Source organism: Triticum aestivum, chromosome 5D (genome assembly GCF_018294505.1).
Source record: "Triticum aestivum cultivar Chinese Spring chromosome 5D, IWGSC CS RefSeq v2.1, whole genome shotgun sequence".
Classification (NCBI taxonomy): Eukaryota; Viridiplantae; Streptophyta; class Magnoliopsida; order Poales; family Poaceae; genus Triticum; species Triticum aestivum.
Window position 1 is genome coordinate 29,891,254 of NC_057808.1, and position 24,213 is coordinate 29,915,466.

General features: G+C 45.4%; 2 protein-coding genes and 1 pseudogene across 2 annotated transcripts; 2 read left to right on the forward strand and 1 right to left on the reverse strand.

Moving 5' to 3' along the window:
- The first annotated feature begins 896 nt into the window (after positions 1-896).
- On the forward strand, positions 897-4,875 carry LOC123120174 (disease resistance protein RGA5-like; annotated as a pseudogene).
- Positions 4,876-8,805: 3,930 nt separating this feature from the next.
- Positions 8,806-20,859, forward strand: LOC123120175 (cationic amino acid transporter 2, vacuolar-like). Its single transcript, XM_044540172.1, has 12 exons — positions 8,806-8,902; positions 12,895-12,973; positions 13,084-13,180; positions 13,270-13,442; positions 13,537-13,543; positions 19,128-19,376; positions 19,513-19,765; positions 19,885-19,993; positions 20,091-20,253; positions 20,370-20,413; positions 20,500-20,614; positions 20,854-20,859. The coding sequence occupies exons 1-12, from the start codon at positions 8,806-8,808 to the stop codon at positions 20,857-20,859; spliced, it is 1,392 nt and encodes a 463-aa protein (XP_044396107.1).
- Positions 20,860-21,094: 235 nt separating this feature from the next.
- LOC123119225 (uncharacterized) lies at positions 21,095-24,213 on the reverse strand. The gene is made up of 9 exons (XM_044538940.1): positions 23,999-24,213; positions 23,684-23,887; positions 23,420-23,555; positions 22,727-22,797; positions 22,552-22,600; positions 22,336-22,412; positions 22,167-22,252; positions 21,662-21,758; positions 21,095-21,556 (listed from the first exon to the last, which is right to left on the reverse strand). Exons 1-9 carry the CDS (start codon positions 24,120-24,122, stop codon positions 21,450-21,452), a joined length of 951 nt encoding a protein of 316 aa, XP_044394875.1. The 5' UTR covers positions 24,123-24,213; the 3' UTR covers positions 21,095-21,449.

Consider the following 24,213-nt stretch of genomic DNA (forward strand, 5'->3'; position numbering starts at 1 on the left):
AGATGGGCCTTAGGGCCCATCTAGTGGGGCGCCCCCCCCTCTCCTCCCCTTGGCCGCCCCCCTTGATGGGATCTAGGGCTGGCCGCCTCCTCTTGGGGGTGGAAACCCTAAGGGGGGCGCAGCCCCCTCCCCCCCTATATATAGTTGAGGTTTGGGCTGCCCAAGACACACGAAAAAGTCTCCTTTTGGCGCAGCCCTACCCCTCTCCCTCCTCCTCCTCTCCCGCGGTGCTTGGCGAAGCCCTGCGGGATTGCCACGCTCCTCCACCACCACCACGCCGTCGTGCTGCTGCTGGATGGAGTCTTCCCCAACCTCTCCCTCTCTCCTTGCTGGATCAAGGCGTGGGAGACGTCACCGGGCTGCACGTGTGTTGAACGCGGAGGCACCGTACTTTCGGTGCTTAGATCGGAATCAACCGCGATCTGAATCGCTACGAGTACGACTCCCTCATCCGCGTTCTTGCAACGCTTCCGCATCGCGATCTACAAGGGTATGTAGATGCACTCCCCTTCCCTTCGTTGCTAGTAAACTCCATAGATTGATCTTGGTGATGCGTAGAAAATTTTGAATTTCTGCTACGTTCCCCAACAATCAGACCATTACTGATACTGGTTCTTCCCTTCCCTCCTCCGCCCGCATGGGATTTCGTGGATACAGAGAAAAGGTAAGGTCCAACAACTCAACAGCAGCCACAACCGCATAAACTCCAGGAAGCTTCAATTTTATTATCAATAATGTTAGTTAGCCCATCACATCACAGCACAGCACATCACATCAGATACATATATTTTTTTGGGGGGGAAAGACATCAGCCACATAGATTAATATTCACCAGTTAACATCCGTCCTTGTTCCCTCTTTGATAGGTCGCCTGCGGATGAGGGCATGTCGAGCTCCGAAAGAAGCCGGGATCCAATGGCACCCATTGGGTATGTCAAGTCTCAACCACACCCATCCACTGAAACTTGGTGGCATTTTATTTATCCCCATGGCAGTTCATTTCTCTATTTATATTGTCGGCCACACCTTGTGCAATGGTGTTTTTCACCATCCTGTCCCCTCTGCATCTTTCCGTTTAGATGTTACCATCATAGGAAGATGATATTCCGCGCTAAAACACTGTTTTATTGGGGAATGAGAGGACTGAGAAAATAGAGTGGTGATCGAGTAGAGGATAGCTGGTTTTGATTAATTGATGGAGCAACTGAGAGAGTTCAATGAGGAGGTGCAGATCGTGGAAGAGGAATCTCCTGAGGTGCGCAGGCACGTCGTCCTCTCTGTTCCAAGTCCTGCTAGAGGTGGGAGCCCCTCTTTACTTACCAACTCATGCAGCACTACTTAGCTTGTTTCTTTTGGATAGGAAGAAGAATGGCTAACTGTCGCGTTGTTTCTGTGTTGTGACCACGAGATTGTTGTCTTGGTGTGATTGCTTGTTCCTCGCTAAATTTTCCGACTTTGACATTGTTTGATGCATTTCGCTTTCTCATAATGCTGAAGGTTGGATTTCTATTAATTAATTAATTAATTAATTGTACCTTCGTTTGTGTGTGTTCAGATGATTTCAGAGGCAGAGGTGAAGTCAGGGAGACGAGGGGCCCAATTAGTGCTTCCCTGGGTGCCATGAGACCCCTTGTTGGGAAGCTGGACATGTTGCTCTTTGGGGATGCTCCTCTGGAATGCTCTTCCAAGAGGGTTAAGGACGGTATGCACCTCCTCAAAGATGACGTTGAGAAGATAAGCTCCTACCTTGATGACCTGTCTGAGCTACAGGACCCTCCCCTGACGGCCAAGTGCTGGATGAATGAGGTGCGTGACTTGTCCTATGACATGGAGGATTACATCGACAGTTTAGTAGTTGTGCGACCTAAAGATTTCCCCCTGTTACCAACATCAAGAGCACCAAATCCCACCACAAATTGTCCAGCCATATCAAGACTTCCAAGAGTCAGATTATTATTGCGGAAACGCTATCAGAATTTAGGATGTATGTCCAAGAGGTGATTCAACGGTACCAGAGGTACAATCTCCATTCTTGCAGAACCTTGAGGCGTAGGTTTGTGTCCCTTGGCCCTATGCTTCTTCCAATGCCATATAAAGAAACTGATGACATAGTAATCGATGGCCGGATGAATGAATTTATCAACTCACTGGTTAATGATGGGGACCAGCAGCTCAAGGTGCTATCTGTTCTTGGATCTGCTTGTCTTAGTAAAACTACACTTGCTAGAGTGATGTACAGCAGATTTAGGAAACAATACAGTTGCCGAGCTTTCATTCAGGTGTCCAAGAAACCTGATATGAAGAGAATTTTCCGTGACATGCTCTCACAACTCCAGCGGCAGCAACCCCCACAATATTATATGGAAACTGATCTCATTCACCATATCAAGCAATATCTACAGGATAAAAGGTAGTGGCTTTTTTCCTTCATTCGAAGTATACCAGATTTTTTTCTTCATTCAAAATATACCAAAGTTCCCATGCTCCCTAGTACTAATATGAGTTGATTACATGTATGCAGGTATTTAATTATTCTTGATGATGTATGGGCTGCATCAGTATGGGATATTATTAATCATGTTTTGCCAAAGGGTAATTGTGGAAGCAGAATAGTAACAACTACGCAGATCGAAGACATTGCATTAGCGTGCTGCCATTATCAGTCAGAGTATGTTTTTGAGATGAAACACCTAGATGATGATCATTCTAGAAAGCTTTTCTTTAATAGACTTTATGGCTCTGAAGTGATTGTCCTGAAGAGTTCAAAGAGGTACTGGATGACATTGTTGAAACATGTGATGGTTTCCCGCTAGCCACAATCAGCATAGCTAGCCTTTTAGCAAGCCAACCTGTCATGTCAATTGATCTTTTGACGTACATCCAACAGTCGTTAAGCTCTTCTCTTTCTACATCAGAAAAAACGAGACAAGCACTGAATCTTAGCTTCAATAATCTTCCTCGTTATCTGAAGACATGTTTGCTGTATCTTAATATGTATCCAGAGGGCCAGATATTCTTCAAGGATGATTTGGTGAAGCAATGGGTAGCTGAAGGTTGTATTGATACAGCGGAAGGGCAAGACATGGTGAAACTTGCAGAGAGCTATCTTGATCAACTTATTGGCAGAAGACTCATACTGCCTATATGTATCAACTACAACAATGAAGTGTTGTCCTGTACAGTTCATGACATGGTACATGATCTTATTGCATACAAGTCTGAAGAAGAAAATTTCGTTTTGGTAATAGACCACAGTCAAGCAAATGTGTCACTTTCTCATAAGGTCCGTCGACTATCTCTCCTCTTTGGCGATGCAAGATATGTCAAGAAACCAGCAAATATCAGAAAGTCACAAGTTCGGTCACTTAGATTTTTTGGATTATCTGAGTGCATGCCTTGCATTAGAGATTTCAAGCTTCTTCGTGTTCTGAATCTCCAACTACCGGGTCATGGTGGCGACGCTGATGCCGACTCTTTTGATCTCACTGGGATCTCAGAACTGTTTCAACTGAGATATTTGAAGATTGCATGTGATGTCTGCATAGAGCTTCCAAACCATGGGCTACCATGTTTGGAATTGCTAGATATTATGGATGCAAGAGTTGCTAGTGTTCCATGTGATATCCATCTACCACACTTGTTGCACCTCAGCCTTTCTGTCGAGAGAAATCTGCTGGATTGGTCTGTCAGTAAGGGGAGCCTTGGCAAGCTGAACTACCTGCAGGATCTTCATGTTAGCATTGTTCCGTCTGCGCCTTCCTACGTTGTGGAGAGAAGCATGGAATCTCTAGGCTCTTTAATCGGAGGACATGGAAGCTTGAGAACTATACAAGTGGTGGCTCATGGCTCCTCGGTACAAAATGCTCTGGTTCGTGGTGTGTCAAAAGTAACCATTTCATGGGATGACTTGGCACCTCCCCCGTTTCTCCAGAGATTTGAGTGTTCGCTGCATAAGTGGCTTGGAAAACTTGGCAACCTATGCATTTTGAAGATTTCAGTAAGGGAACTGATGATGGATTGTATTGATATTGTTAGAGGATTGCCAGCCCTCGCCACTTTGTCGCTGTATGTGCAGAAGGCGCCCATTGAAAGGATCATCTTTGACAAAGCCGGGTTCTCAGTTCTGAGGCACTTCAAGTTGAGGTTCACGAGTGGTATAGCTTGGCTAGTGTTTGAGGCAGATGCAATGCCTAATCTCTGGAAGATGAAGCTAGTCTTCAACGCCACCCCCCCAATGGACCAACATCCTTTTCTTTATTCTTCGAAGCAAGGCGCCTTCGAACGACACCAACGTGGTACTGCAATTATCAGCGTCGAGCCTATGCCAGAGCTTAGAGAGATGTCGGTAAAATTTGGGGGTGCAGCTGCTGATCTAGAGTATGCCATGAGGACCTTCGTAAGGAACCATCCGAGCAATCCTACAATCATAGTGCAACTGGTGGATCACAGTTCCTATGGCGACGGAATCACAAAACAGAGAACATAGCAACCAGATGAGATTGTGGAGGAGGAGCCGACATCCAACAGTAAACAGCCAGACGAGACCCTGATGGAAGAAGTAGGTAATTATGACAAGATTTTTGAGAGAGTGTTTGAGAGACCAAGGTAGGCACTACCAGTGTTCATTGTAAACGCAGGGAGATAATGCCCTCCTGATTTAATTTCTCGTGTTTTAACGAAGCTAGCTAATTTTGTTGTAACCAGGATTTCGAGGCCATCCCTCCCAAAAAAAAAGAGAAACAAGATTTCAAGGCCATCCCTCCCAGGAAAAAAGAAAGAGAAGATTTCAAGGTCATTCAAATCCTCTTCGCTTCTGCATTTTCCAGGCACATTTCATTTCTGTCAACTGGTTCTGTAGAGATGTTTCGCCACTAAGCTAGTAGAGTTACTTGGTCCACATACATGCTGAAATGACTAGGGCCTTGCAATTTGACTAGGCAACTTTGTCCTAAGTGATAAAATTCTTGTCCCAAACTAGCAATACGCAAACAAATTAATTCTCTCCAACTCTTGACTTGGCTTGAGTGGGAACAGGCATCGCATTGAAGAAGGGCCTCTGACACTTGGGGTGGATCCATGAGGTGAGTGGGACTACAAAGGGTGGATTTATGGACAAGATTGACAGAGGTGCTGCTGATTCCGTCGAGACGACGCGGTCATATGCTACTAGATCAAGTCCCTCATATGCTGCTACCTGAGAATGAGATGGCCCTGAGCTCATCTGGGCTGTCGTGCGTTGCCGGTGTGCTGCTCACCAGGCAGCTTGTACAAGAGAGATTCTGTCGGCGTTCTCTTTATGCAGCACCCTGTTTCCCAGGACTGAAGAAGAGGAGGAGTTCAAGAGAAAGCCCCCATTGAAACATCCGACTTGTATTATTTTTGTTGCAATTTCAGAGTTCCGATGGTTTTCACTGCGTTCTTCTGATGGCTTTCATTTCCCAGCTTTGTTTGTGAGCATGTTACTACCAGTTATTTTCCGAACATCAAGTTCCGTGTTACGCTTGTATTTTGTTGAAGATTGTTCGAATTCTGAAGAAGACCAGTAGTTTAGAAAGAAGAACCCTATTGGTTTTGTGCAGGCAAAGAACGCCTATTGGTTTTGGGCGGGTTCTGAGGTCCAATCCCGTAAGTCTTGACAGCCACAAGGATAAGCTCCTCGCTTTTTCCTTGTTGCATCAGCTGCTCCCAGCGAGAACCACCATTTAAAAACATCCTGAATTTTGAATCGCGCAGCTGTGCCGGATGGCTGTCTCGAGCGCACACGCGAGAGCCGTCCGATACGCCCGATCGCCACCGACGCGTGCGGAATCGTCCGACCAGAACAATAATAATCCACGTCACGACAAGTGCAAGGATGTGGCCCACGTGAGGACAGTGCATGAGGTGGGGATTTAGTTCGAACTTAGATCTGCATGCATTTAATTAGCGTTTTCAAAATTTTGAAAAGCTATAACTTTTGGACCAAGCATCGAAATTAATATATGTTTTCACCCTTAGATTAATCGTGACGAGATCTTCAAAACTAGATCCCATATGAGTATGTTTCGACTAACTTTTTTTATGAGCAACTTTGGATGCTACGGAGGCAACTTTAGTGCCATAGGAAAGCAACTTCTTGTTAGTTAGTTTAGTATGACTTTCTATGATCGAAAATCTCTTTGAAGTTGGCTACCATGACTATCTAGTTAACTAGCTTCACTTCTAAGTTTTCTACCATAATTAGCTTCGCCTTCAATTTGATAGTATTGTAGGCAACTTAGTTTCTGGGGTAGGTTAACATTATCCTAAACTGCTTGCCATGCCAAGTGAGTAGCTTAATATCATCCTTAGTTGCATGTAATACTTTTTGGTATGGTAAACAACTTAGTTTCATAGAAAGGCAACTTACTAACAATGATGGACCACCTTTTCAATGTATTCTAGGCAACTGAAATAGAAATGGCAGGCAACAGAGCCTACAGGCAACTTAGAAAAAGAATGATAAGAAACTTCCCAATATTACTAGGCAACTAATTTGTAAAGTTAGGCAACTAACATCAATGTTAGGCAATTTCGTAGTATTTTGTAGCCAACTGAGCATGAACGTGGGCAACTGGTCACTAACGATATGCAAAATGGACATCAGTGTTAGGCAATTTCATAGTATTTGTAGGCAACTGGGCATCAACCACAGGCAACTAATCATCAATGATAGGCAAATGTGCATCAATGTTAGACAATTTCATAGTATTTGTAGGAAACTGAGCATCAACTGTAGGCAACTAAGCATCACAGATAGGCAACTGGGTATCAATGTTAGGCAACTTTATAGTATTTCTAGGCAACCGAGCATCAATCGTAGGCAACTGATAATCAATGATAAGCAACCGAGCAGCCATGATAGGCAAGTTGGGATTAAGTTAGCAAGACTCACATCACATAATGCAGTAAAGTTGCTTGTATGTAGCACTAAAGGCACCTCGTGTTTTGTGTGATTTTATTGTTTTAACACAAATCAACCTAATAGAAAGTCATACTAGGCCAAAAATAAGAACATGATGCTAAATGAGGCAACTTTAGTGCTAAGTAGGAGCAACTTTGATGCTAGATGAATTGAACCGTATCTATTAGTGAATTCGCCTAGTAGCCTCCTAATTAGCTGTGTGCAGTAGTGTAATAGGTGGCATAGAGTTAGGATACTTGCTAGTTATGGTATACAACTTAGAGATGAAGCTAGTCAATTTTGGTAGTTGCGATAACCAACTTAAAAGGATTTTTCGTTGATAGGCAGTCATACTAGGAAAAAAAGAAGTTGCTTTCTTATAGCACTATAGTTGCCTCAATACAACCCAAAGTTGCCCGCGAAATAAGTTTGTCAAAATGTACCCATATGGGATCTAGTTTTGAAGTACTCGTCGTGAGAAACCCAACGGTGAAAACGAAGTTGGATTCCGATGCACGAATCAAAAGTTATAGCTTTTGAAATTTTTTGAAACCCAAATAAATGCACGCGGGACAAGATCATACGTGATTTCCTAAGTAGCGTAAATACGTCAAGTAGTTTCCTTTTAGGATGTCAGCTGGTTTCGGAATCACGTGGGCGTGGGGTGGTGGTGTGAGAAACTGATTTCCTTTATTGAGAAAGTGATTTGCCAGGCAGCCACGTCCTAAAAACATTATAACTGCGCACCTTTCCAGCCCTCTCAGACTATTTGCATTCCTGGCCATCCGTTTTTTCGATCTGAACGTTTCTGAACATTGGATCTGATTTCTACGCCACGTTTTTCGCCTCGTGGGCCTGCTGTCCTAAGGGGACGCTACTCCAGCGGAAAAAGGGTGTATGCTGGTTGTTTGGGTTGTTGGGTCGAAGACTCAAAGCGTGGTTCCCGTGGGGCACCGGGCAGTCGAGTGAGAGATAAATACATCTGTGGTCATCGAAGTTGAGGTCAAAGCACACTACGGTCACTGAACTTCAAAATACACTCAATACGGTCACTGAATACGAGTTAGGGTAATTATACAGTCACTGCATCATCGTAGAGCTATGTATTTTGTCGAGTTGACCAGTCAAACTGTCACCTAGTGATGCATGGTCACCGCCACGTCCTCTCTATCCTGTAGGGCCGACTTGTCAGCTGGTGGCAAAATAAAAAACCCTGCGCACCAGGACACAGATTCGAACCCAAAATCTCCCAGTTGGAGATCACCAAGGCTAACCACTTGATAAAACACAATTGGATGCAGTAGTATCTTTCTGATTTTATATAAACATGAATGCATGCACCGGTCGAACACAACCCATGCAGCCAGATCAGGTACACAGCACGTACGAACAGGCGCACACAAAGCATGCACCTAGGTGCACAGCACGCACACAACGCATGCACCAGGCGCACGCCACACACATATACAACGCATCCATGCACACACACTCGGGTGCATGGAGACATGCATCATCTACGGCAACGTCTGGTTCGTCGTGCTACGGCGAAGTTCGCCCACAACGGCGCCCTGTGCCATCTCCTGCGGCTCCTCCTTGTCGTCATTGTTCGACGGTTGGACGGAGACAAAGGCGATCACATCCTCGGCCTTAGAGCATCAGTCGAACACACGCGCGCGCACAAGGACGTACGTGAGGAGGTTCTTTCGAGGGGATGAAACGACAGGTGATCAAGAGCGGCTCACGCACAAGCAGGACTCCATCCAGGAGCGCATCAACGACGAACATGTCGAGCAGGAGCACGTTCACCGCAGCAGGTTTTTGAGCATTAAAAAAACATGAGCATGTCAAGGACGATAAAAGGGTTGCCTGCGGCAAGGCACGTCATGGCATCGGTCGAGACGACGGCGCTGTCCAGCTTGTCGAACATGGCGCGGGTGGAGGTCTGGTGCCGACAAGAGGTGTCCCGTCTCAACCGCGCTGGTCCGTCTCCATGGAGGATCACGTTGTCGACGTCGAGGCCGCACGCACGCACGGACACGCTAACACGCACACACCATACGCACGCATAACAGAAATAATAAAAAGAACACACACTAACATGCACAACAGAAATGAGAAAAAACACGAAGCACACACTAATATGCACGCGCTAGCAAAAAAAAAGCAAAAGAAAACATCACGCATTAGCAGTCAAAGAAAAACTGTGGTTAAAGCAATCGTACACAAACGGGTTACATCGAGACATTGTATTGATTAACCCTCAGGTTATCAACGCTAAAACACGACGGTCCTGGTGGGTTGCGCGTGAGTTCTACGACGCTAAGTTCGATTCCCGGCCATTGGAGTAGTTTATTTTTGTTCATTTATCTCTTATACTCACTTGCAGGTGGGACCCATAGAGTAGAGAGACAACAAAACGCTGACAGTGCTGCCTTAGTGCCACAATAGACTATTTGACCGGTCAACTGGACAAAATACGGAGCTCTACGGTGAGTTAGTGACCGTATAATCACCGCAACTCATATTCAGTGACCGTATTGAGCGTATTTTGAAGTCCAGTGATTATAATATGCTTCAGCCACAACTTCGATGACCACCACTGTATTTATCTCGTCGAGTAATCACCCCCGACCTATCGTCTCTCCTCTCTCTCTCGGCCGCAACATGGGGGTGCGCCGCCACCGCAGCTATTCTCTCCGGCTCGCCGCTCCTCGCTGCGTATTCCTCGAACACCTCCGCGTTCGCGCAGTAGATGCCGCCCTCCTTCTCCTATCTTTCCTCCCGGTAAGCGCAATGAGGAGGGGCTCCATGACCGGGCCTAGGCTCCATGATCGGGCCGTCAATCTCGCCGAGCAAAGGTGCACAGACTCTGGCCTGTTCCCTGCGTGTCCATCCCTAACAGCTCCTGAGAAAGGGGAAATCTTCATCACTAACTACTCCCAAACTAACGCGAATGTTTGTCTGCGCTGTAGCAGCGCCCGCCGCTGCCGTCCTGCCTCCAGATTGCGGGAGAAGTTTGGGGACAATTTGTGCCAACGCATCCAAGAATCTCCTTTCAGCAACGATGGTGCATGGATGGGAGGCGCCGGATCTTTTCCGCCTCCCACCTCCTTCCTCTCGTGGATCATCATGTGTCTTTCTTCTTTGACCTGGCTTGGCCATGGTCGCTACTCGCTAATGGTGAGTCTTTTTGTAGCACTTCATCCTTTCCATTCCAAGTTTTTGAGTTTTGTATGTGTTGTGCCATTATTTCTTTGGTCTCCGTTGCAGAGAGGAGTCCGAAAAAAAATGATTTATGCATAGAGTTTGCATCCAAATTCCAAAGCCACAACGTTGATTTATCTGTTGGGGAGTTGAGGTATCGTCTTTGCTTATGATTGCATTCTTTACAGGAGCTATTTCTTGCAGTTTATGATATGAACATTCCTTTTACACGGATGGAAGAAACATGACAACTAGCGCTGTTCAATCTGCTATCAACTCCTACATATACCAATCTCATATTTGTGCGCGTGGTGCTCATCATGGTTCGGTCAACTCTTTGATGCTGATTCTTACCGAGCTGCTGACCTTCGATCATGTCCAGTCGGTCAGATCGGGAGAGGAAAAAGCATGCCGCTGGATGCGGGGCGAAGGCGAAGCGAAACGGTCCTGACTAATCGATGCGGCGCAAAGCGATGCAAGGCTCAATTTTTGTTGGTTCTATGGAGTTGACATCACACCCCTATGTGCCTCCCAACCTCACTACTCGATAAAATATAAAGGTACCTACCTCACTCCCCCGTAAGGTTTGATTTTGATGTACGGTTCGTGAGGATCCAGTTTTCTTATTTGATCCACTTTCTGATTGTTGTAAGTGCACCAACCTTAATTTATTTTTTACAAACTTTAACAGGACCGTGGCATATATTGATTGGTCTGTTTGGTCGAGGAGAGTACAGCAATAAGATATGCAATATGGAGTTCGCCTAGCAAGCCATGTCAATGTGCCACAGTAGCCTCGGACCTCGGTTGATCTTATATTCAGCCTCTGAATGGAGTTAAGTTTCACAATTGATGATCTCCTGATTCTATTGCATGTTTTAGTAGATGGATGTATCTTCTGAAACATGGGATGGAGTCTTAATATGCTTCGACAATGTCTTCTTGCGTGAGAAATTGCTCCATTCACTTGCAATATTGAGAACAGATTCAGGATACATGCTTTGAAGTTATTATCTTACCTGAATTTGTATTGTTATCTCAATCAGCTCACTTGTCAGAGAAAGTAAAGTAATTGGCCTCTACACTTATTTGTGATAGAGCATGTTGTAGGAAACTAAAGGCCTGTCACATGCTATTTTGGGAAACTAAAGGCCTGTCACATGCTCTTTATAAAATAAAATGCTAAGAAGGCCAATGCAACTGTTTCTTATTATTATTGTTGTTGTTATTTTAGTTTACTGTTACTTAACCTCCATAGGCTTGCAATGAATCATCCACTAAAATACCTTGACAGTAATTAACAAAATTTCTATACATATATTTACATCAACAACTATGATCCTATTGGAAAAATGGACGGGCGCAGCAACGCGCGCCTTCAATGATCTAGTGGGATTGATAGCAGTGACATGGTCCAACTCCGACATGTATTTCATTTTTCGGAGTTTTTTTGTTTTCCTCTGTTCCACAGCAATCGTTAGCAGTAATCGTGTGGCGTGGCCATGCCCGGTTTTGTGGAACACTGTTTTTCTCATATTTGTTTCGACAAACTATTTAAAAAATGTTAAAACAACTAAATGAAGAAAAAATATTATACCATGGAAAATGAAATTATTTATGCGTTCTTCGTGCATAAGTTTGTCGCCCTTCTTGAAAACTTGCAGTTGTGACCCTCTCTTAGAAACTTACATTTGTGACCCCTCTTGAGAGCTTTCAGTTACATCCATGCTAAAAACCTTGCAGTTGCGACCTCTCTTAAAAACTTACAATTGTGATCCATAGAAAAACTTATAGTTGCGACCTCCATGGAGAACTTGCAGTTGGGACCTCTTTCGCAAACTTGTTGTTGTGCCCTTCCTTATAAAATAGTAGTTGTGACCTCTTGGAAAATTTGCATTTGCAACCCCACTGAAAACTTGCAGTTGTGATCCCATTGGACGACTTGCAGTTGCAACCCCTCTTGAAAACTTGCAGTTATGATCCCTGCCCCCCCCCCCCCTAAAGCTTATACTTGCAAAAAAGGGGGGCAAAACCAAGGAATGTTGAAGAAAATAATTTTTCGAAGACCAAAAAATTCAAGGAAAATATGACATTTTTCTATGTCGAAGGTAGCCGGGGAAACCTTGGCCCACTTGAGGAGAACCCTGTGGGGGGGCCATGTGGCCACCCCAACTGCGTGGTGTGCCTGGTGGGACCCGCGGGATACCCCGACAAGTTCTACTGCCCGATGACCTTATATGACATAATATTACAAGTTCTACTCCCGATGACCTTATATGGCGGAGGAAAAATCCCGTAAAAATTACGGGATTTTCCCTCCGCCATTTGCAAGGCGGAGCTGAGGCATAACACTTTTCTGCTCTAGGGGGCTATTTTCTTAGGACCCTTTCCTTCTTGAAGGGAGTATTCGAAGACATCGACGCCACCACATCGTGGGGATCATCATCAGCACCTTCATGACCGTCATCCATCTCCAACCCTTGCTTTCAATCTATGAACTGTTACCTGAATTGTTGAGAGTGCTTTCAGGTGTTGATTAGTATCTGTAGTTGATGCTTAGAAGTTTTGTCGGTGAAAGATTTATATGTTTGGATTGTTAATCATAATTTCATCTCCGCTGATCATGATCCATATGATGTCTTGTGAGTAGTTCGTTACGTTCTTGAGGACATGGAATAAACCTTGTTACGAGTAATCTTGTGAAGTTGAATATAATTCAATGTTTTGATATTAGATTGTGATGTAATTATCTATTGGGTATCTAAAAGGGTTGGGTTATCCCAAGCCAACTGATAGTGAGTCAATTATTGTACATCTACCTGTCTATTTTACAGTTCCGCTGTGCCGGTAACAAGTATCATATCATTGACAAGGTGTCTGGCGGGTAATGTAAAAATCACTTCTTATTTAGCTTTCCCTATTTGGGAAATAGTGTGCTTAAACACTTTCCTCTACAGATTTCTGCCATATGGAGTGAATGGAATGCTTGCTGGATCAGTGACCGTTTTCTTTGCCTACATAGGCTTTGATTCAGTTGCGAGCACCGCTGAGGAGGTAAGGACAGGCTCTAATTTCCAAATTGACATGGCACTGGATCGGCGGTATTATTAAGAATTCTTCTGTCTAAACTTCTATTCCAACAGGTGACGAATCCACAACGAGATCTGCCGCTGGGAATAGCCATGTCATTGACGATTTGCTGTTCCTTGTACATGCTGGTTTCAGTTGTTATTGTCGGTCTGGTGCCATACTTTGCTATGGACCCAGATACCCCTATTTCATCCGCCTTTGCGAGGCACGGGATGCAGTGGGCGATGTAAGGACTCCATTTGACAGTGCTTCCATTTCGCCGTGCATCACTTGCTGTGCTTCCTGCTGAGGATTTTTTTTACGGTGCTGTCTTATTTTAGGTACCTTGTAACTGTTAGGTTGATCTCTCTCCCGTTCGAACCCAACGGGTCGAACGGGCCCTTGACTTGCGCCCTGATCGGGGGTGCCCAACCAAACCATGGTTGGTGGGCCCCTGTGACCCGCGCTATATAAACAGAGGTGGGGGCCGGGGCACGATCTACGAGGTTAATCGCTGCCATAATCCCCACCTACAACCCCTACCGATCTAGGGTTAGCGCGGTGCTCACGGGAAGCTCCACCACCTCGCCCACTCTCTGCCATCGCCGTGCTCCCCAGCACCACGATGGCCTCCAGCTCGAGTTCATCTACTGCTGCACAAGGTAGGTGTACCGGAATATCTAGCCTACTCCGATCCAAAGGTATATCAATGGTATCAGCCAGATCGGGCTAGTGGATTTCGGTACAAAGAAACAACAACAGAAAAAGAAAAAGAAAAAGAGATCCCCTCCCCCAAAGAACCCTGGAAGGGCAAAGAAATCTAAAAGAAAATTTGTGCCGCCGTCATGGCCGCACCCGTTCCTCTCGATCCCCACACGCATCAGCAAGCCGAGGTGCGGGGACGAAGAACCACCCCGCGAGGGGCAAAGTGCACCGCGGCCGATCCGTTCGACGGCGGCGCGCTCACCACAGAGGGGAACGCGCAGCCGGCGAAGGGAATGGCACCAGCGCCACCGTCGAGCTCCTCTCTCTCTCTCTCTCACTGCCAGGTAGTGGTGGAAGAGAAAGACAGAAAAGAAAAGAACGAAAAGGCGGAGCCTCGCCGCGCCGGGAAGCCTCGCCGTCGGCGGCTGGCCGGCGGCCAGAGGGAACCGCGGGCGCACAGGGGAGCAAGGAATGGCTCCGTCGCATCTCCCTGCCTCTCGAGTACATGAGGCGTGGGATAGGAGGGAGGAAAGAAAAGGAGAAGGAAAAGAGTGCCGCGGCGCGGCCCGGTGGCAATCGTCGCCTTCACCGGTGGCCAGGCCCGGTGGCCCGGCGACCTGGACATGCGCCACCGCCGCTAAGCGAGACAGAGAGCGGGGCCGCGCGAGGGGAGAGAGAATGGGGCGCTAGGGTTTTCGTTCGGGGGGCGCTGCCCTGTTTTGATCGAGCGAAACCAGCGGACAGCCGTCCGATCGTCTTGAACGACCAGGATGCAAAACCTAGCCCCGCCGCTGGGCCTCTTGGGCCGAAAGTGACGAGGCCGGCAGCCGGATGCGCGCTGAACTGGCCTCAGGCCCTCTGGGCCGTAAGTGGCAGGAGGCCGGCTGCGGCAAGGCCGCCACGCGCGCTGGGCCGAGCCCAGCAGCTGCGGGCGCAGCAACGCGGCTGGGCCGCGCTGAGCCAAGGGTGGCTGGGCTGCGGTAGGCCGGGCCAGCTGCATTTTTCTCTGCTGCAGTTATTTTTTGTTTTCTCAGAGAATAGAAAAATTTCCAAAAAGAAAAGTTTATGTATTTTATAAAGTAAAAGTTTCTGTAGAACTAAAAAAGTTCTTGATTTTTTATTCAGTCATAGAAAAGTTTCTGTAAAAAAGTAAAAAGTTCGTGAATTTTTATTCATGATTTTCCGCTGCTTAAATAATTAATGCTCTTTTACAAAGAAAATAAAGTTTACATAGTATTAAGTTTTTAAGAGCATGTTAAAGTGATTATTAAAATGAATATGATTATGTTATTTTTATGACCAACGTTGTTAATAACATGATCATGTTTTATTATTGAAATTTAAAGGTGCATTTATTTCTAATTTTTGCCCAACGGTGATATAGATTTAATTGCATAGACAGTTATATGTTTAATTTGACCAACGTTAAATTAATACATATGATTGTTATATTGATGTCACTTAAATTGTAATTTCAGAAGGCTTTCATTTGATGAGTTGCCTAAAAGAAGTTCCGACACTCAGAGGTGACAACCACACTGAGTGGAGGAAGAAAGTTGAACTGCCGTTTGTTTGTGCTGATCTTGACTGGGTTGTGGAGAAACCACAGCCGGTCAGACCCACAGAGCCAGTAAGAGAGGCTACTGACGATGATGCTGCATGGGCTAAAAAGAAAGGGGACTATGCTCCTTTGGAGCAGTCCTACCTCATAGATAATCAAAAGTGGATCAATGCAAATAAAAAATGCATGGCTTTTATAAAGAACACCATTGAGAGCGCCATTGTGGGCTCTATTGCAGAGTGCACTTCCGCAGGGGAGTTGCTCTCAAAGATAAAGAGCCAGTGAAAGCCAGTTCACTGGCTCTTCAAAGATATATGCCACCCAGGTGTTAGAGCAACTGGTGACAGAAAAATACACAGGTGGTAGTCATGGCATAAGAGAGCACATCCTCAGGATGAGCAATATGGCAGCAAAGCTCAAACCCATGGATGCGGATCTGGAGATCAAACCAGCGCTCCTGGTCCACCTTGTCATGGCTTCACTGCCGAAGGAGTTTGAAGCTTTTGTTGCGAACTATAATATGTCACCTGGAACATGGGACGTTCAAAAGACAATAGCAATGTGTGTTCAAGAAGAGGAGAGACTCAAAGCCTCACATGGTGGTACACTCAACTATGTGCAGGGTCACAAAAGAAAGAATTACAATCAAAACAACAAAAGTTCTCCTTCAAAGCCACAAGGAAAAGTTTCCTATCAGCATCAGCGTCAGCCACAGCCTTTCTCAGTGGACAAAGACACTTGTCTCCACTGTAAGAAGACCGGGCATTACAAGAAAGACTGTCCTGTTTGGCTAAAGTCGATCATGGCAAAAAGAGGGATTCCATTCGACGCGGACTACGCTAAGAAGCGAAAGACGCATTGAAGTGGCGAACGGAGTTGAAGCAGAAGTTGAAGCTGTCAGTGATATCTCCTTGGAGTTAGCTGATGGATTCAATCTTCTACTTAGAGATGTTTTATTTGTTCCATCATGTCATAGAAACTTAATAAGTGTTTCTTGCTTGGACAAAGATAATTATGAGTGTTATTTTGGACATGGCAAGTGTGCCATTTGGTTAAATAATGCTTATGTGGGTGATGCTTTACTACATGATGAGCTTTATTTGTTATCACTTTGTGAAAAAGTTTATTCCGTTTGCAATGTGAAAGAACATGTTTCTGCGTCGAATAAAGAACAAAAGAAAAGAAAAAGAGCATTTGACTCATCGAAATTATGGCACTGTCGCTTGGGCCATATTTCGAAGGGGAGAATAGAAAGATTAGTCAAAAGTGAAATTCTTCCTCCGTTAGAATTTTCAGACTTAGAACAATGCATAGATTGCATTAAAGGAAAGTACGTAAAACAAATCAAAAAAGGTGCAATCCATAGCAAAGGCACACTAGAAATCATTCACACTGATATTTGTGGACCATTTCCGGTGAAAAGTGTGGATGGATATGACTCGTTCATAACATTCACAGATGATTACTCTCGCTATGGTTATATTTATCCAATCAAAGAAAGATCGGAAGCGTTGGATAAATTTAAAATATTCAAAGCTGAAGTTGAAAATCAGCACAATAAAAGAATAAAGATAGTAAGGTCCGACCGTGGGGGAGAGTACTACGGTCGACACACTCCATATGGCCAAGTCCCTGGACCTTTTGCGAAGTTCTTGCAGGAGACTGGCATAGTAGCCCAGTATTCAATGCCGGGCGAGCCTTAGCAAAATGGAGTAGCTGAAAGGCACAACCGTACCCTTATGGATATGGTGCGCAGCATGATGAGTTATTCCAACTTGCCATTGGGATTATGGATGGAGGCGCTTAAAACCGCCATTCACATTCTCAATAGAGTACCAAGCAAGTCGGTGCCCAAAACACCGTACGAGCTATGGACAGGAAGGATGCCCTCCCTACAACACTTCAGGGTGTGGGGGTGCCCTGCTGAGGCCAAAATGTTTAATCCAAACATTGCAAAGTTAGATCCCAAAATAGTAAGTTGCCACTTCATTGGCTATCCAGACAGATCAAAAGGTTTTCGTTTCTACTGCCCTGACAGATATACAAAGTTTGTAGAAACGAGACATGCAGTCTTCTTAGAGGACGAAATGATGAGGGGGAGCTTGGTAGTTCGGAAAATTGATCTTGAGGAGAAGAGGGTGCATGCACCTAATCCGATGATTCAGGAGCCATTTTTCTCACTACCAGTTGCAACTCCACCCATGACAGCTATGGGGGAAGATCCGGAACCTGTCCGTCAGGAGCCGACTGAACCCGTTGTTGAGCATGAAAGGGAGGTGCAACAGCAAATTTTAGAAGAAGTGCCAGAAGTTGAGGCACAAAATGTGCCAGAAACTGAGGCCCTTAGAAGGTCTACAAGACCAAGCAAGTCAGCTATTTCTACTGACTTTAAAGTTTATAACACAGAAATGGTTCATATGGAAAAAGATCCCACCTCATATGAAGAAGCCATGAGAAGCCCTCATTCATCTAACTGGATGAAGGCAATGGAAGACGAGATGAAATCAATGAGTTCCAAAGATGTTTGGGACTTAGAGGAAATTCCCAAAGGAGCCAAAACAGTAGGCTGTAAATGGGTCTACAAAATTAAGTATGACTCTAAAGGGAATATAGAAAAGTATAAAGCACGACTCGTGGCAAAAGGATTTACACAAAGAGAAGGGATAGATTACAATGAGACATTTTCTCCAGTCTCATGTAAGGATTCCTTCAGAATCATAATGGCATTAGTTGCTCATTTTGATTTAGAGTTACATCAAATGGATGTTAAGACGGCATTTCTGAATGGTGATTTAAAAGAAAAGGTCTACATGAAACAACCCAAGGGTTTTATCATGGAAGGCAAGGAAAATATGGGATGCCGCCTGAAGAAGTCCATTTATGGATTAAGACAAGCCTCTCGGCAGTGGTATCTAAAGTTTAATCAAACGATTAAAAGTTTTGGATTTAAAGAAAATATTGAGGATAATTGCATTTATGCAATGTTTAAAAATGAGAAATATATTTTCCTAATCTTGTATGTGGATGATATCCTGCTTGCTAGTAGTGATGTTAGTCTACTACAAGAAACAAAGAAATACTTATCCTCAAATTTTGACATAACAGATCTTGGTGAAGCATCATATGTTTTGGGCATAGAAATTCACCGAGATAGGAACAATGGAGTCTTAGGACTATCTCAGCAAGCATATTTAGAAAAGGTTCTTAAAAAGTATAATATGCATGCGAGTAAAGCCACACCTGCTCCAATAGTCAAGGGCGATAGTTTTGGGAAATTTCAATGTCCCAAGAACCAGTATGAGATCGATCAAATGAAAGCAGTACCATATGCTTCGGCAGTTGGCAGCTTACAGTATGCACAAGTGTGCACTCGCCCTGACTTAGCTTTTATCACCGGGGTACTCGGTAGATATCAAGAGAATCCAGGCCTAGAGCACTGGAAGATGGTAAAGAAAGCATTGCGTTATGCGCAAGGCACGAAGGACTACATGCTAATATACAGGAGAAGTGATTCCCTAGAGATAAAAGGGTATTCAGACGCAGATTTTGCGGGGGACAGAGATGATAGAAAATCCACGTCAGGATACATATTCACCCTCTGTGGGGGAGCTATTTCGTGGAAAAACTCCAAACAGTCGATAGTTGCATCATCCACGATGTATGCAGAATCCATATCGCCTGCCCCGTGGTATATCAGTAACATCTGGTGTTGTTCTCGCTCTCTGCTCAACCTTGATGGGATCACTTCTGCCACAGCCAAGGATATTGATGGCCATGGCGAGAGATGGGCTATTGCCATCCTTCTTCTCTGATGTTAGCGAGAAGACACAAGTTCCTGTCAAGAGCACAATCATAACTGGCATCTGCGCGGCTTCTCTGGCTTTCTTCATGGATGTTTCACAACTGGCAGGAATGGTAAAGGATCTAGGAAGCATTAAATAGTTGTTATTTGAGAAATTTGATGAACCTTTCATAGAACATGAGCAGATTAAGAATTTAACGAGGGCTAATGGTTGGAATGTAGAGCTAAAGGAGTTAAGTTTGGTTGCAGGTCAGTGTAGGCACGCTCCTCGCGTTCACCATAGTCGCCGTCTCCATCTTGATCCTCAGATATGTACCTCCAGATGAGGTACCCCTGCCAACCTCTCTGCAAACGTCATTCCGCTTAAGCCAAGAATGTGATGAGGAAAAGGTGGGGAGTCCTCTTGGAGATGGGAACCATGAACAGGGGACGTCTGAGATTAAGGATGTGATCGTAGTAGAATCAATCAATGACCCTCTTATTGAGAAGCAGCTATATGCAAGTAAGTCTAGGAAATTGCATTTCGAGTTGGTCTAGTCTACATTTCTGAGCATGTGCATTTTACTTATCAGACCCTTTACTTATCTAGCTGGCTAACCGGTTTCTCTGTCAATCCATCAGACAAATTGGATGAGTTAAAGCGGCGGAAAACCGCTGCTCGCAGCATAGCATCTGTATGCGTAGGGGTGCTAATCCTGACGGCTTCAGCTTCTGTAACGTTCCTGCCATTGTAAGTACGGACCGGGCATATCTTGTTCCCACGATGAACTTTCCTGTGCAATGAAATACTGACCTGTCTAACACGCGTCCCTCACCTTTCACGTCAGCCTGGTGATGTGCTTATTCTGCGTGTTTGGTGGCCTGCTCCTCCTAGCTGGTCTCGGAATGCTCTCCTGGATCGACCAGGACGACGGAAGGCACTCATTTGGTCACTCTGGAGGTACACTTGCATCACATCATTTTCACGCTTCTCTCCGTACTAGACTACTGGTAACTTGATGTCACAGCTCCTTTCTGCCGCTCCCTCTGCAGGTTCATCTGCCCGTTTGTTCCGCTGCTGCCAGTGATGTGCATTCTCATAAACACATACTTGCTCATAAATCTAGGGTGAGTACCTCAAAGCTCAAACAATTATCTCACTCGCTGATAAGTTTACTTTCGCCAACAAAACATTCAGAATGGAAGGATGCGTATGTATGTGTCTGAACGTTGCCAACCTCTGTGTATGTTCTTCAGGGGTGGCATGTGGATGCGGGTCGGGGTATGGCTGGTGATGGGGATCTTCGTGTACATTTTCTGCGGCCGGACCCACAGCTCGCTGACGGATGTCGTGTACGTCTCCCTGGCTCAGGCAAACGAGATATACGGTTCTTCCTCTTCGTCAGCGTTTGTGGCCTAGATAGATACTGTCGCAGAGCATCCTTGAGAGATCATATATATGATCCGGGATCCATCTCACGGAAACCTCGAGCACCACCCTGATAGGAGGGATCTTCCCCCGCTGTCGCTGCTGCATCCTGCATGGCAAGGCAGGGCATGGGATCTGAAGAATTCAACAAATTCTGAAGCTGTGTACATTGCAATTTGTAGATATAGCATCATCATATATATGTGGCTCGTTGGAGGAATGTAAATAGTAAATTTGTGCACATAGAAGTGTAAGACTTGCAATATGTGCAATATTGCAAGGGGTGATTCAGTTAAGTGTACGGGAGTTCATAAAACTTCAGAGATCTTGGGGTGACATTGCAGCAGGAACCCATCCTGAATCATCGTCAGTTCTTCAGTTTGCCATGCAATATCTGATATTGTGATTCAGCACCTCCATTGCAACGGCAAGAGCAAACTTCACAGATAGATAGGCCACCATTTGTAATCGTACAGTTTCCACTTTATTTCAGTTAAAGAACACTTGTGCAGCTCCACGTTTGAGTATACAGCAACCATCAAACCCAAGCTCTTCACCAGATCAACTACATTACGACCGAATATCCAGAACCATCAAACCCAAGCTCTTCACCAGATTAAACCAAGCTATTCTAAAAACAGTAGTGCAATCAAATCCAAGCCAATGCCTTAGGAGAGAACAAGTTATGCACCAGACTAACTACATCAAAACGCATTACAGTATGGAAGCAGTATCAGTATATCCCCTTCTGTTTCCCCAGGTTCTCTGAAAAAATCATCTAGGAGTCGTTCTTGCGTAGGTTGTAGAAGATTGAGCCATCAATCGTCTCCATAGCCAGTTGATTCAACCGCAGAAGGATCAACAAGTAGGATCTTCCTTTGCGCCCTACAAGACAAGGGCGTGAAAGGAAACGTCAATGGGATTTGTCTAGTGTAAAAGCATTTCACATTTCTGCGGGCAGGGAATGGCAAGTATAAGATTATAACATACCCAAGCCGATTGATGCAACATCATCCTGATTTAAACTTCCCTGAGCCTTATCACCACCAAAGTATGCATTCAGTTTTGAAACGGCGTCATGCAATTCCTGATAAAAAGAGAGGCCGCAAAAAAGGTAAGCATTGCAGTAGATTGCTTTGAGGTGGCATAACTAAGATAACACTACTATCGTCATGAAACCACTGCAATGCAGAGGCCAAAACAGAAAAGACGTTAAAGAGTTTATGGCAAGAGGCAAGAAAAGATATTGCATGATTTCTCCCTTCTACTCCCTCCGTTCCGAATTACTTGTCGCAGGTATGGATGTATCTAGATGTATTTTAGTTCTAGATACATCCATCGAGTAATTTGGAACGGTGGGAGTAGTAATTAATTCCAGTAACATGTCCGAATTACACGGACTGTGCTGTAACTTGTTGCCACTACAAAATAGACAACGTGCATAGAGTACTATGAGAAGCATTCCCGATTAGTTTTTTTAAGAAAGAAGTCAGACCTCCCATGATGCAAGAGTCTTCATGTAAGGAGGAAGTTTATCGTACTCCTCCTTCGACGCCCTTATCATTCCTTGGAAAGCATTGTCTTCACAGATTCAACAGAGATGTCAGTCATAAAAAGCAAGCATTTAATATATCTTCTAAACATAAAAGATACACTCTGCTGACCATCTTGCTCATAGGTTTCAATTTGGGGAGGTGTGGGTTCTTCAGCTTCCTCCAAGATCTTTTGGTCATCATCAACACTGAACGGTATAAACACAAGGTGATTTTCAATGAAGAAAAAACAAGTAAAGAACTGTGGAGAACAACAAAAAAAAGAACAGCCTGAAAAGGACATTGCAATAGACATCTCATATATATGTCTGTATTTCGTTGAGTTACCTTCCAAGTTTTCTGTCAGGCATCTTTGGGCTTGCAGAAAAATCAATATCTGCGACATCCGAAAGAAATTATTATCTCTATTCGATTTAGGACTTGCAGTAAAAAATACTAATATGTATAATGCATCTAAACAGTTGATTTAGGAAGATGCATTGCAAGTGTTCGTGTTCCGTACCTTGAGAGGACAGGGTAGCCAGACAAGCATCAGAAATCCCAAAATTCTTTAGTGACATGGAATCCTCAAATCTTACATGCAGTCAAGAAAGAACTCAATACTCTGTATCTCAATCACACAGAAACACAAAAGAATGATTTGATGCTGAATAGTGCAATGAAGTACAACGGATCTCCTGGTATCAGAGTAATCTGTACCCGACCTACACCAAGCTAACACCCTCTAAATAAAGAAGGATTGCCTACTATATTTCCAAAAAAACAGAAGCCCATTATTAATTAAAGATCAAGGTTCAGACTGGTGCATTCAAATTGTTAAGCTTATCCAGTATAACGAATCCCCAACAACCCAACCAATCATAACCTCCAATGTTTGCTGGTCCCAAATGATGGTATGACAGCATGATATTAGGGAGATTTACACATTTAGCAGGAAAAATTAGTAGTAAAGGTCAACAGCTAATAACAGGGGCAGGATAAGTATGGTTCAACTCCTAATGCGTATAAATCTTCAAATTCTGACTTCACTGACGATGCTGCAATTGTAAACCCTTACAGCTAGCCAACTAGGCACAAGATGATATCTCGTATTTAGAGCCTATGCATCTCGAATTGTTATGTGCCCGGTCATAGATCACACCCAACACAATCAAAAGTGCATTTCTCTGAAAATGCCTTAGTAATGGAAGGATACAGTTCATCGTCGTCGTCGAAGTGCTTCCGGGCAGACCTGAGGACCGAGCTTGACCCTCCCAAGAGCCCATTCCCGGGGACATCAAGGTCCCCCAAGTCTGCACCTTCCTCCTCCTCTTCCACCTCGTCCTCCACCTCTGCACCAACAAGAGAAACCCCATGACCCTCAGCCAAAATATACGAACACTGCACGGGCAGAGCTTCAAAGTGACATCACCAGTGGTTCCTGCCTGAAGTGGGTGGGTACACGCGGGATGGGACTCACCGGGGGCGACGTAGCCGAAGGAGACGAGGCGGGACTCGATGGCGTCGGCGTGGCGGGAGACGATGTTGTGCACCTCGCGGAAGTGGCCGAGGAGCTCCTCGACGGAGACGGTGCCGAAGGCCATGGACTCGAGGCGCGCCAGGTCGGCGCCCGCCGCCTCCACCCGCCGGTCCAGCCCCTGCAGGAACGCGTTCGTCGCCGACTCTGCGAGGGAACACGCGCACACGTCATCCGTGAGCAGGAAGGAAGGAAAAGCGCTGGCTGGCGAAACCCTAGCGGGGGAGGGCGGCGAGGCGCCGAGGTCAGATGCGGTACCGAGGGGGATGGCGCGGCGGGAGAGGGCGTCGGAGAGCGCGCGGGAGGAGTCGTCGGCGTGGGTGAGCACCTCGGAGAGGGAGCCGCACAGCGCCGAGATCGACGCGTCCATGCCGCGCTGCATCGCGGCGGCGGCGGCGGCGGGTCGCCGGAGTTGGGGGCGGGAGGAGGGGAAATTGGAGTTCGAATTTTCAGTGCGGACGGCGGGGAAATGA